The sequence below is a fragment of the Nipponia nippon genome, unplaced genomic scaffold (genome assembly GCF_047370975.1).
Source record: "Nipponia nippon isolate SJK-2023a ecotype South Korea unplaced genomic scaffold, ASM4737097v1 scaffold_1, whole genome shotgun sequence".
NCBI lineage: Eukaryota > Metazoa > Chordata > Aves > Pelecaniformes > Threskiornithidae > Nipponia > Nipponia nippon.
In genome coordinates, this window is record NW_028262290.1 from 53,793,451 (window position 1) to 53,805,816 (window position 12,366).

At 40.3% G+C, this 12,366-nt stretch overlaps 1 protein-coding gene across 2 annotated transcripts in view; it reads right to left on the bottom strand.

Moving 5' to 3' along the window:
• MYOM1 (myomesin 1) overlaps positions 1-12,366 on the bottom strand; it is an 80,226-nt gene that overhangs the window by 41,176 nt on the left and 26,684 nt on the right. For both annotated transcript variants that reach the window (XM_009468557.2, XM_087755634.1), the window contains exons 9-15: positions 11,714-11,878; positions 10,945-11,106; positions 7,293-7,434; positions 4,902-5,101; positions 3,198-3,254; positions 2,687-2,811; positions 959-1,142 (exon numbers count right to left, since the gene is read on the bottom strand). In XM_009468557.2, coding sequence (XP_009466832.2) covers positions 959-1,142; positions 2,687-2,811; positions 3,198-3,254; positions 4,902-5,101; positions 7,293-7,434; positions 10,945-11,106; positions 11,714-11,878 — 1,035 coding nt within the window. The remainder of the gene's footprint in view (positions 1-958; positions 1,143-2,686; positions 2,812-3,197; positions 3,255-4,901; positions 5,102-7,292; positions 7,435-10,944; positions 11,107-11,713; positions 11,879-12,366) is intronic.

Genomic DNA, 12,366 nt, shown 5'->3' on the forward strand with positions numbered 1-12,366 from the left:
AAATAAGAGTGACATTCTATTCTTGATTATATTAGCACAACTAATACAGGTTTAACCTCCTCAAACTCCTCTGATTTCAATCAAGTAATCTGGCACAGCAGGACAGTAGGTTCAAACCTTTGATGGTGAGGTTCCTCACATTTCCATTGCCTATGGTTATGGGCATTTCCTTCAAATTGGATTTAGTTTATTCCCCTGGTCTGAACATCTGCACCAGAGATGTGATTTGGAGCTTTCTAAAAGGGAAAATGTGTTAGGTGCACACCGAAGGATTTTGTGCAGCCCACAGAATACATCAGAAAAAAATGCCCCTGTTAAGTAGCAAAACGCATCTAAAGTGTTTTTCAAGAAGAGCTATTTTACTCTTCTTAAAAAATGTAGTTCATGTGCATCAAACTGCTCTGAGAAGTCAACCAAAATGAAGTAAACAGAGACAATCTGGGAACTGGATTCAAATCTGCATTGCTGTTTGGAAACAAATTGCTAATGTAGACATAGCTACTGGTGCTTTACTGTGGTGAACATCTTGGGTTTTCTTCCAGTGGAAATAGTCTCTGCGTTCATGTAACTATTAAATTCTTCACTTCTGTTTCATTTGGCAAACAAAGAAGGTTAAACTCTGCTGATGTCTGGGCTTATTTTCAATAAAGACTCTAAGTAAAACAAAACATTTTTGTACTTTCTTGAGTTTTCATTTTCTTTCACTGTTCGCAGCCTTTGCAGTTCTTGGCATCACTATTTGCAGCTTAATTCCCTTGGTTTGCATCTGTCATTTGACTACACATTAAAGGTTCAACAACCCAAACCAAAATTATTTTAGCTAAAGGGAATAAATCACTGACTACTCTTCATACTTGAATTAGTTACTGGGCAGCTATCTGTCTTCAGACAAAACAATTGCATCATAAACTGAAAAGATACCATGGAGGTAATTTACTACATATGACCACACACTTACCGAGTTTGTCATCCACCACAGTGGCTTCAGTTGCTTCTGAAGGTTCACCGATTCCAGCTGAATTGCAACAGCGAACTCGAAAGCAGTAGGATTTGCCTTCAGCCAAATCAAAAACTGCAAAGCGAGGAGACTTCACAGGGATCTCGGTGTTCACCCTTTGCCAGTCCTCTGTGCCAGCAACGCACTGCAGTCAAACCCAGAAACCGCATTTGGAACAGAAGTATCTAAAGCTGAGTGTCTAACCCGACAAGAGTTTCTACCCGGACGACGAAATGCATGTCTGCTATGAAGAACGGGGAGTCACGTTCCTTTTTTTGGCCTTTCCACAGAATGAGCGTATTACAAAGCTTATGAATCCCAGATGTCCACCTACTCCACAAAACATACATAAAAGCTTACTGGTTTTAATATATCAAAGCTAAACTCCTCTCCACCGCAAGGAAGTGATGTTATTATTAGCTACCTCCAGTTCTGGACCACTTTCAAAATAAGTTCTGCAGACATTCAACATCATCCAAAGAATAAAACTCTAACGTTACCACATTGCTTCTAGATGTTTTTGTGCCACTCTTAATGTTTTTAGGGTGGTTTCCAGAATTAATCAGGATCTGACCTTCATTTTCCAGAAAAAAATTAACAAGTGCAATTCATTTGTGAATTGTTTTTATTTCTGTGGCTAGAAGCTCTACATACCATGATCACTTATACCATTAATATTAGTGATTAAATTTTGCCTGTGATTTACATTAAGGATAATTTCAAGTAAAGGTTCTGGTTTCTGAGGGATTTCGAATTCTCAGGAGAACGTTATCTGACTAGGTGACATTAGTGCTCACTACTCAGCATGTAATAGGTTATTAAAAAGCTTTTTTATATGGAAACTCAAAGTTCATATATTCATCCTCTCTAAGTCTGTTGCTAAGTGAAACTCATTTATTTATACCAGATTTCATAAGAGAGATGAAAAACACGTAATGGGAAGATATTTATGTCTCCCTTGATGACACCTCTTGACTGATAGGGAAAAGCATTGATAAAGAAGTTTGTGAGCCATGAGATCCAAGTAAAAAGGGTGACGGCGTAAAGAATTTTCTAGGCTAGCAGCCATGCAAAAAACATCTCAGAAAAGCAGGACACTGAAATTAAAACTGATTCTGTTCTAGAAAAGAAGTTTTGTCACCTTTGTTGAGTTGGTGAAGCAAATGGAGAGTTAATGTAGAGGATAAATATGAAAAGGCAGCTGGAGGAGAAAGTGCTGATGCCAAGAAACTCTTGAAGAATGCCTCCATCCAAAATGTTAACAATCTGTCTCACCAGACAAGCTTCATTTATACAAATTTTATTTTATATGTATAGGTATATATATTTAAAATATATTTATATATATCATATATATGTATATAGACAAAAAACCATGTGACTTTGCTCTGTGCTTTCTCTTTATAGAGGGAGTTTGTCAGCCTGTCTACTCCAGGGTAGGTCAATGACACAATTCATAAAAGGATATTACAGTGTGTGACACATTCTGCATCTACTTTCCTATTTCCCATCTTTCTTTTCTTCCTAGTTTATCTTAATCTACAGTGACAGTTATCCTGATGAAGCTCTAGTCCTGGCCCTAGTTTGAAAGTCTCAGGTGGAAATGAAAGTTAACTAAAAGACCAGAAGAGATGGCAAAACAAATGTAAAAGATTGCCATAACATGACTCTGATTTTGTCCAATTTTACCTTTTCCACAAAGTACATGATACCCTCATGGCCCCGCTGCCCAGGAGGTTTCCAGCTAAGCACAACATAGTTCTTGGTGGCTTCAATAACTTGGAGGTCTGTAGGTGGACCAGGAACAACACCCTCTGAAGAACAAGGGAGAAGAATAGGAAAGGGAATTGGGATTTAATTCCTTCATGTTTGTATCAGAATTAGTGCCATAATTAAAATATAGAAGGAGTATTAATATACCTTGGCACCTGATATTTTTTTTAAAACGTAGAGTTTAAAAGTCTTCTAAATATTGGTTTAAAATGTCCTTCTTTTAACTCTAAGCATGTTTATATATTAGGTCCTGAATAAGGTCCTAAACCTCACCTTGACAACCAAGCTGGGAGTCATTCAAGGTCAAGTGACTCTCAGAACAGCAAACTTTGGGTGCATGCCAAAGTCCACTGAACTCACTGGGAGTTCTCCTAATTACTCAGCCAGCTTCACATTAGACTTTTGTAGGCAAAAGGGCTGTGTTTACCTGCAGGTTCTTCCTCAGTGACAATAATCTGTCCAGTCCAGGGTGCAGAAGGGTGACCTGAAACAAATGTCAGAGGTATCACGGAAATGGGAGACTTCAGGAACTTTTGAATTAATGAGAAAACGGACTCTTTTGTGGTTCAAAGCTAACATTTGCAAGATTCATGTGAGCTCCATTTTTCATTACTACTGTGACTTGCTCATGTAGCAAGCTAGGTACCTAAGCTAGTTGTAGGCTGACCAGCTTGAATACTGAGAGCAGCTCAGCAATCAATATAGCTAGGAAATTTAATCCACTGAAACATCTATTCCTTCCTGAAATGTCACTGAAGTCACCTAGGTGACAAGCAGAGGTATTTGGCTCACTCAGCTCATTGGTTTCAGAGAATTAACTGCAACTTTATTTTCCATACTCTATTCATTTGGTTTAACAGCTCACTCATTAAAGGAACAGCCAAATTCCTGCAGGCTGCTCTTTGTCTCTTTTTAACCCCTTTCCCTCACATTACCAGCTTTCAAATCATGGGTCACAGTCACAAACAGAAACTGCTGAGCCTGACTCAACATATCCACCTGATATGATTTGGGTGGCTCTCTCAGCACTTCTATGTTATCATATTATTGTAGTTATGCATTCAGCTATCAACGAGGTCAATGCACTTTCAGAGATAATTTTTGCAAGTGCTGTTCTCCCCCACCATGTGCTTCACCTTATGTCGGCTGATCTGTTTTGGAGATGAGGGCAGAGAGGGAGCAGGTGGGAAGAAAAGAGGATCCTGAGGGACAAGAGAAGGAGATACGGGAATAGGCCACCAAGACCAGACTTCGTCTCCTGAGACAGCTTCCACACTTCCCAGTGAAAAGAAGAGGCCTCCCGCAGGCTTCAGGTTTCACATGTCTGTCTGAGCACAATGTTTCCTGGCGGTGCCAAACCTCCTTCCTCCGGCCTTTTGTTTTTATTTTGAATGGGAACCTTGATCATCTGACTGCAGTCTGTAGCTTGCAGCATTATATACAGTAAGACATACAAGCCGGGACCATGGGAGCCCTGTAGCTTTGCATACAATACGCCTTCACATTGGACTATTTTAAACAGTAAGACTTCAGAAACAAGTAGAAATAATTGGATTTTAGGCATATGATTTTGGCATACAGGTAGAAAGGTGGATTTGGAAGCAAAATGTCTGGGACATTGCCAGGCCACAGGAAAAATATTCTTGACCTGGAAAATGTTAACTTTAAAGCAGAGTGCTTGGGATCAATTATCTATTGGGCTACCCTGGTATTGTGCTGATGTTACTGCAAGACTTTGATCGTCACATGAACACAGAATCAGCCACCATTGTCTGTGGCACAGAGAGAGACTATTCACAAGAACTGTTCAGGTATTTTGTTGGCTGAACAAAAGCCAGTCTCTTTAGGCAATTAGCTCTCCTGTGCCTTTCCCCCCCCTTCCTGCAAGTTTGGAGCAGAGCACCACAGCCAGCAAAAGCCATTTGAGCAGACAGAGCACTTTGTGCAAAGAGCACTGAGAAGATTTCTTCTTGGCAAAGCTGTCTCCAGATAATATTTTGGTTTTGCATTGCTCCCTCTAGTGGGATTTTGAAGGCTTATGAGTAGATAGTCATCCTTTTTCTTTTTTTTTTTTTTTTTTGAGTTGTGACTTCTTAAACCTCTTGGGCAACCTGCAAAAAGCACATCTTACTTCTAAGCCTGGCTCTGTCAGCAGGATCCAGAGCAGCCACGGGCTCTGACACCCGGGACGGTAGGCTAATGCCAACTTTGTTCACAGCTCGGACTCGGAAAATGTAGGAACGGCCTTCAATCAGACCAGTGACAGGAAAACGAGCAAACTTCACAGGAGTCTCATTGCACTGGGTCCAGTGGGTGGTGCCAACCTCACACCTGAAAAATACAAACAGCAAGAGCAGTGCTGGGAAAGGAAGAATGCAAACTCAGGGCACCACCCCCCCCCCCTTTACAGCTTCACCATCTGTTCGTGTTCATTGGCTGGTCCATACCGGTTTCCTCAGCAGGACATCAAAGCAGCTGCACCACGGGGTCAGGGCTGAAGTACCATCTGGGCACGCACTAAATCCCTTGCAGCTGCACTCCTTCTTTCCTCAACTGAGGAAGGGACATGAGCAGAACTCGCTTCACTGTTTAAACCCTCCAAAGTATGCTGCAAGATGCCTAGGGAGTGTCAGCTTTAGCATACTTGAAGGGATGTGAAATACATGTATCTTTTGCGGTTGCCAGAAGGCAACTAGTTCATCTTTCATGCATAGTGCTCCCCTGTACATCCCGCAAAATGATGGGCTTCACGGGGCGTGGAGACCTCCATTGTGAGTTCTGTGACCAGCCCAGCACACAGATGGCTGTGAGTGGGGATAAAGTCAGGCACTCGGCCAGACCCTGCTTCAAACACCGCTGGGGTTGCCAAGGGAGCCCATGGGATGGTGGCTGCAGCCACTGCAATGACAAGACCCAGCGGGACAGTGCTTGTCCCACTGCTGCGAAGGCTCACACCTGGCAGGAGGCTGGTTTCTGGCAGAAGGAATTGATAACCAACAGCAGGGAGGGATGACAGCGACTTCAGCTCAGGGAGACAGGAGGAGCGTGGGGGGGGTGGCTTCCCAGTATCCAGCAACATGGTTGACAGGAACATGAACTAGCAGCTTGGGAAAGACTTTTTATTGCTGCTGAGATATCTGCAAAGGGAATGTTACTGTGCCTACCCAGGTTTCTTGGTAGATGCAAGCGTTTCTTTTCTGGGAATTGCTACTATCTCACTTGGGGTGGTTTTGTGGTTCTGGTTTCTGCTGGAGGTGACAGATGCCCAAGCTTTGCCTCTAGCATTGGCACAGACTGGTCCTGCTGCCTTGCGCTACCCGCTCACACTGCGAGGCAGTTAGGGGTGACCCTGGCTGAATATTTGGGTGCCTAAATACCTTCAGTGGGATCAAATACTGGAGAGCCATAACAAAGCTTTGAATTTAGCAGCAAATGTAGAATAAAGGAGGTGAACACAAGAAAAAGCAAAATGTCATTTGTCTTGCAGTTACTCTCAGTGCTAACATCTGTCGATAGCCTAGTTTTAAAATGAGATATTATTTTTCAGAGTCTAGTCCTGTCTTTTGTTTAGGGTTTTTCAATACATGTTAAAGAGCTGTAGCTTAGACCTAGCACTACCTAGTTACAGCAGCAACCAACACTCATAAGTTATCAAACCAGTAAAATCACATTTGAATTGAATGTACTGATGTTAGATTTGTTTCACAAAGCAATGCCTTCTCTTTACACATATATAATTTATGTATATACAATGGCATAATATAGTGGCATATTTTATATTTATATATATATTAAAAAAAGTTTGTGGGTTTTTTTTACATGCATCTGAATAAGCCTACAGGAACTCCATATTACTAATGATGTATTCCATTACTGAAATTCAAACAAATATTACCAGCTCTGGAGACCACTGTGAGCCTCAAAACACTGACTGAATTTCTTAAATTGCGAGCTTCTGGAGTCCTGAATATGTGACACATTCAGTTTTCATATTTTTAAAAATTATTTCCAATTTTTATTGTTGCAGAGAAAAACACATAAGCGTGATCTGCATGAAGCTTGTGAATCTAAGAGCTTGGAAAACAACAGCACATAAAAGAAATCCAACTGCCTTTGAGATAATATTTTGCTTTCTGGTATGTGGTAACTATTTGGAAAGGGGTGGGAGAGCACTGATACAGAAGGAGCCACAGCTGTCTAATGAAGATGCCAATCTTGTAAGCTACCAAAATGCAAAGTCCTAAGGCTTCTCAAGCCTCACAGGGAGCAGCGAGGGCTGAGCTACACAGTGTCTTGCAGTATCCTTTCTATGTAGTTAAATGAAGCAGGACATGATTATTTCCATGAAACTTAGATCAGGCCCAGCCAATCTAAAACAAAACAAATAATTTTCTTCTGGCCAGCAACAAGAATGAAAATAACAATGAATGACCATTTTATCTCATGCTTTTCAATGTGCTTTTAGGTTTTTGAGTTAGAACGCGCAGCGATACTAATTCTCCAGTCTGGCATGCTCACTCACCTGTCAATGAAATATCCGAGGATGGGGTTTCCTCCATCAACAGCGGGCTGCTTCCAGGAGACAATGACATAATCTTTGTTGGCATCTAAACACTGCACATCCAGTGGTGCACCAGGGGCTCCGGGGATTTCGGCATCAGCATCTATGAGGATGGAGACATATGTTTCCAAATGTGAACCATGGTTCTTTCACAATTAATAATCTTTAAGGACTAAATTCTGTTCCTACTGAGCCATAAAAAAGAAGTTCCATCCCTGGCTTCAAAAAGTATTCATTTTTATATTGCCAGTGTTTTTCTAGGTTTTGGTTTTCTCTTTGCTACATTTACAAATGCTTAATATGTTACAGCATACTGTAAATGTAATTCACCTAGGCATTTTAAATAAAATTAGTAACATGCATTCTGGCTGGGTAGCTGCCAGAGACATAGCTGAACTAAAAACTTGGCAGACTATATATTTACCTGCTGTTCTACTTAGGAGAAGAGGCTGATATCTTGCCTTACAGCCAGGCAATAGCTCATTCAAAAGTATTCACCCATTGGATATACAACACTGAATTAAATATCTTATCTCCACACGTAATCCTTCATTGTTTGTTTTTGGTTAGCTATGAACTGCAAATGTATCAAAACCTTTTGAAGTTTAATTATATTACACATACATTATCATTGTGGAATATAACCTTCATAAGGATGAGCATATCGTTCTTTTCAAGTGTTTATCACAAATCTGGGACTGCTGGTGTCAAAGGGCCTTGACTCCAGCATCAGCTTCTGGACATATCTTATCTAAAGCTTTAAAAAACAGAGCACAGTGCTGGGCACTGGGGAATTTTACTGTTTACACAGTCAGAGTCTGATTTGTGAGATGGGGTAATTTTCATGCAGAGAAAAATAACCTTTACAGGAAGGTTGTAGGAAAGACTTTCAAAGAAGAGAGGTTGTTTCTCTGCAGAATGACATCAACTTGTACAATTACATGTAGCATTTTTCAAGCCTTGTTGTGAGCTACTTCAAAAGAAGACCTGACTTAGACAAGATTTATATACCTGAAGAAAAAAATATTTTGCTAATAGATATTATTCATACATGCCATCTAAACCCCAGACTTCTTAAAAAAGTTCGATGTTTCAAAGCATTACAGGATTTTGTATTACAATATACAGTAATCCCTATTTTTTATGCTTTTGGCTTTCAGAAAAGAAATGCCTTACAAGAGTATTTCACATGCTTCATTAAGTAAAACAGTAGTCTTCAGAAAAAAAAAAAAAAACAAACCACACTTTACACTGTGTCTTCTCTTATAGGCAGAGTAGCATCACATAGAACTTTTGAAGCTGCGCCAAAGTACCAAGTCCAGGTGCTAATTACAGCTAACTCAATGCTTTTTTAAAAATGATAATGTACAGAGTAAGCAATCCAGTTAATATAACAACATAATAAGAACATTAAGAGTAATAACAATATGTCTTCAGTGATCTCTGTACAAAACGTTTTAATTGCCCATATTTACCGCTTGATGGAACATGAGACACCCCAGTTTCTTTCCAAGACAGACTGGGAAATAGCTGGGACAACCAGCATTGCTGATCAGCCTCAGGGAGGCTAGGATTTCATCCCTGATGGCTTGCTGGCAAATACCGACCTGTAGCCATGGCAGAAGGGTCACACACACTCTCTAAGCCTGTCTAAAGACCTAATGTTACGAGCCTGATTAGTGCATCACTCACTTCCATCAATACACATAGATTTCTGTGCGTGACACAGAAAGAAAACTGCTTGTGCTTAAATACCATAGCTATCCATTTATAGCAAATTCGGCTACAATTTAGGAGGAGCAGTGAGGAATATACTAGCCAACTGAGACTGTGGGGACCATTTAAGTAGGAATGTAGAATATAATTAATCTAATTAGAATTTGGCAAACGCGCTGATTGGCTAGTAAGATACTCTGGTGAAAAGGGTAGTGGGTTCACAGTCAGGTCATTGCTAGAAGTCACCTGCATTGCTACAAGATGTAACAGGAACGAGGGTGATAATTTATTTATATGGCAGCACAATTTACAAAAAAGCAAGAAAGGCAAGTCCTATTTCTTGTCGCAGATGCTCATTTCAGTAGACTCGTTCTTCAGGTGATGAAAACATCTGCTTCAGTCATATTTTCTGAGCAGGCTGTTATCTCACACAGCTCTGCTGGACTTGGCAACACAGTGCCATTCTGGGCATTGTCTCAGAGCCAAGAATTTCCAGGGCCTTTTGAATTAGCATTACACACTTCAGCTGCTTTTAGCAGCTGGGACAGATATAGAATCAGCACACAACCTGATAACCATGGCTCCTTTTAAAGAAATATTACTCTAATACAAATTCAAGAAAGTTTTTCATGGTACAAGCAAACAACACCCAGAGAAATTACATTTTATTTCTACATTTTGCTGCTTTACTTTAGAGAATCACTGAATGGTTGAGATAGGCAGACAACTCCAGAGATCGTCTAGTCCAGCCCCTGGCTCAAAGCAGGGTCAGCTAGAGCTGGTTGCCCAGGACCGCGTCAAATCAGGTTTTGGATATCTCCAAGGATGGAGACTCCACAGCCTGTCTGGGTAACCTGTTCCAGTGTTCAACCACCCTTGCAGTAAAAAAAGTGTTTTCTTATGTTTAAATGAGCTTTCCTGTATTTTAATTTGTGTCCATTGCCTCTTGTCCTGGCACTGGGCACCACTGAAAAGAGCCTGGCTCTGTCTGCTTTACTCCCCTCCATCAGATATTTAGACATGTGGATAAACTCTCCTGAAGCCCTCTCTTCTCCAGGCTGAACAGCCCCACCTCTCTCAGCCTTTCCTCATGAGAGATGCTCCAAGCTTTTAATCACCTTCACAGTCCTTCACTGGACTCACTCCAGTGAGTCCATGTCTCTCTTGTATTGAAGAGCCCAGAACTGGATCCAGCACTCCAGATGAGTCTCACCAGTGCTGAGCAGAGGGGAAGGATCACCTCCTCGACCTGCTGGCAATGCTCATCCTAATGTAGCCCAGGATGCTGTTGTCCTTCTTAGCAACAAGGGCACATGTTCACCTTGGTGTCCACCAGGACCCCCAGAGTCTTTTTGGAAAAGCGGCTTTCTGACCAGTCAGTCCCCAGCCTATGCTGGTGCATGAGGCTATTCTTCCCCAGGTGCAGATCTTTGTGTTTCCCTTCCACTGTATTTTTTCCTCCATTGTGCATTGGAGAGAATGCCTCAAATGGTGCACAAAATCTTGACTGAAACAGTGCAGTTTAGCTACCAGTGAGATGTTTACAAAAATACATTTTTAAGTTATTATGTAGATTTTTTTCTCTTTATGACTTATGTTCAGTACTCTTCACAGGCTGAAATTCAGAAAGAGTAGTGAAGTTACATCATACCCTAAATTTCTTCCTCAGAATGCAAACGGGGTTTAGAAGTCTTCTAGCACATGATACCAAAGCATGAGATATGCATTCAATTTTTCCAGAGATAAAAATTGGAAGCTATATTGCTAGAATGTATTAATAGAAAATAATAATTCTCTTTTTATTGGGAAAAAAAGCACCTCAACTGTCTGACACTGATTTTGTCAGCATGTTTTCCTCATTTCTGTAATGAGTTTCATTCACAAGACAGTATCCTACCTCGAACAAAGACATAACTACTGTACTCTTCATAGTAGTCTCCCATCACCACTCGTAGAGTGTAAAGACCTTCATCTTCCTTGTTTGCATGAGTCAGTGTTAATGAAGCTCGCTCCCCACTCCAGTGCATCTGGACCCATTTGGATGGTGTAATAAGAACACCTAGAAATTAGAGAATTTCATGATGAGAATTAGCTGGATCTACTGAGGAATAGATTCTGAATACAGACAATACATTGGAATAGATTGAAAATACACGAGACCATTCTTATTACACAGCTTTCTGTCTTTGAACACAATCATAAATTACAGCTAATTCGGCTCTCATGCCAATTTGTCTTCGTTTTCAAAGTGTGACTTCAGAAAGCAACAGCTTTTTTATCAGCTGTTGCACAACACATTTGTGCAACTACTTAATTTCTGTCTTGACCTATATATAATGTCTTGACATACAAATAAATAGTAAAAGCTACGTGGGCTATGTAGATGGGCTGCGCAGACATTGGAGCTGATCAAAATGCTTCTAATTTATAAATTTTTTTAAGAAAGAAAAAGTACATAGAAGACATTTTCACAGCGTTTCATCAGTTTTTTGACTGTGGTTCCACTTCAAAATGCTAAATTTTGAAAACTTTTAACTGAAAAAGAGAAAATATTACTGTTTGGAAATCTGAGAAAGTGATGACAAAATCATAACATTCACATATGCTGAAATAAGTAAAGATTTACATGAATGACATTTATATTTCTTCTTGTCAAACATTCTCACCATTTCTGTACCATTCGATATCTGGTTTGAAGCGCTTGATATCAGGACTGATGACAACTGTGCAGCCCAGACTCATTGTCTCGCCTTCTCTCCCAAAGGCTACATCAAACTTGTCGACAAAGCTGATTTCAAACCTGGAAGCATAGCCATGAGGGGTAACGCCAACTGTATAAGGGAAAAAAAATCTGGCTGTTTACTTTTTCTTTCCTTTTGTGTAAAGAGTAGGAAGCAAAAGTACCCAATGATTATGAATACAGTCTCAGGTAAAGTTTAAGGTATAAATAGGAACAATATATATTCAGTCATCATCTTCAGAGGTAATTGCAGTGTTAAATAATCCAAGCCCTCGCTATCACAGAGAATCAACTATTTCTTTATTCATACAATGCTAGTTCTTACAGCTAGTTCATTTTACCAGAGAGAAGCTCCTGCAGAATTTCATTCCAGAATTTCCAAAATTTCAGATCCAGCATTTTATCACAAGGTTTGTTTTGTAACTTAAAAAGACTTCGATTTATGATTAATGATTTGTTCAGGTCAAGCTGATCTTTAGCTTATATGGTTCTCCTCTTCCCCTGTTTTAACTCCTTGCTCCATCTCAGGGCAGTCATGCGTCCACTCAGCCTTCATTTTTATAAGCTAAATAAGCCTTT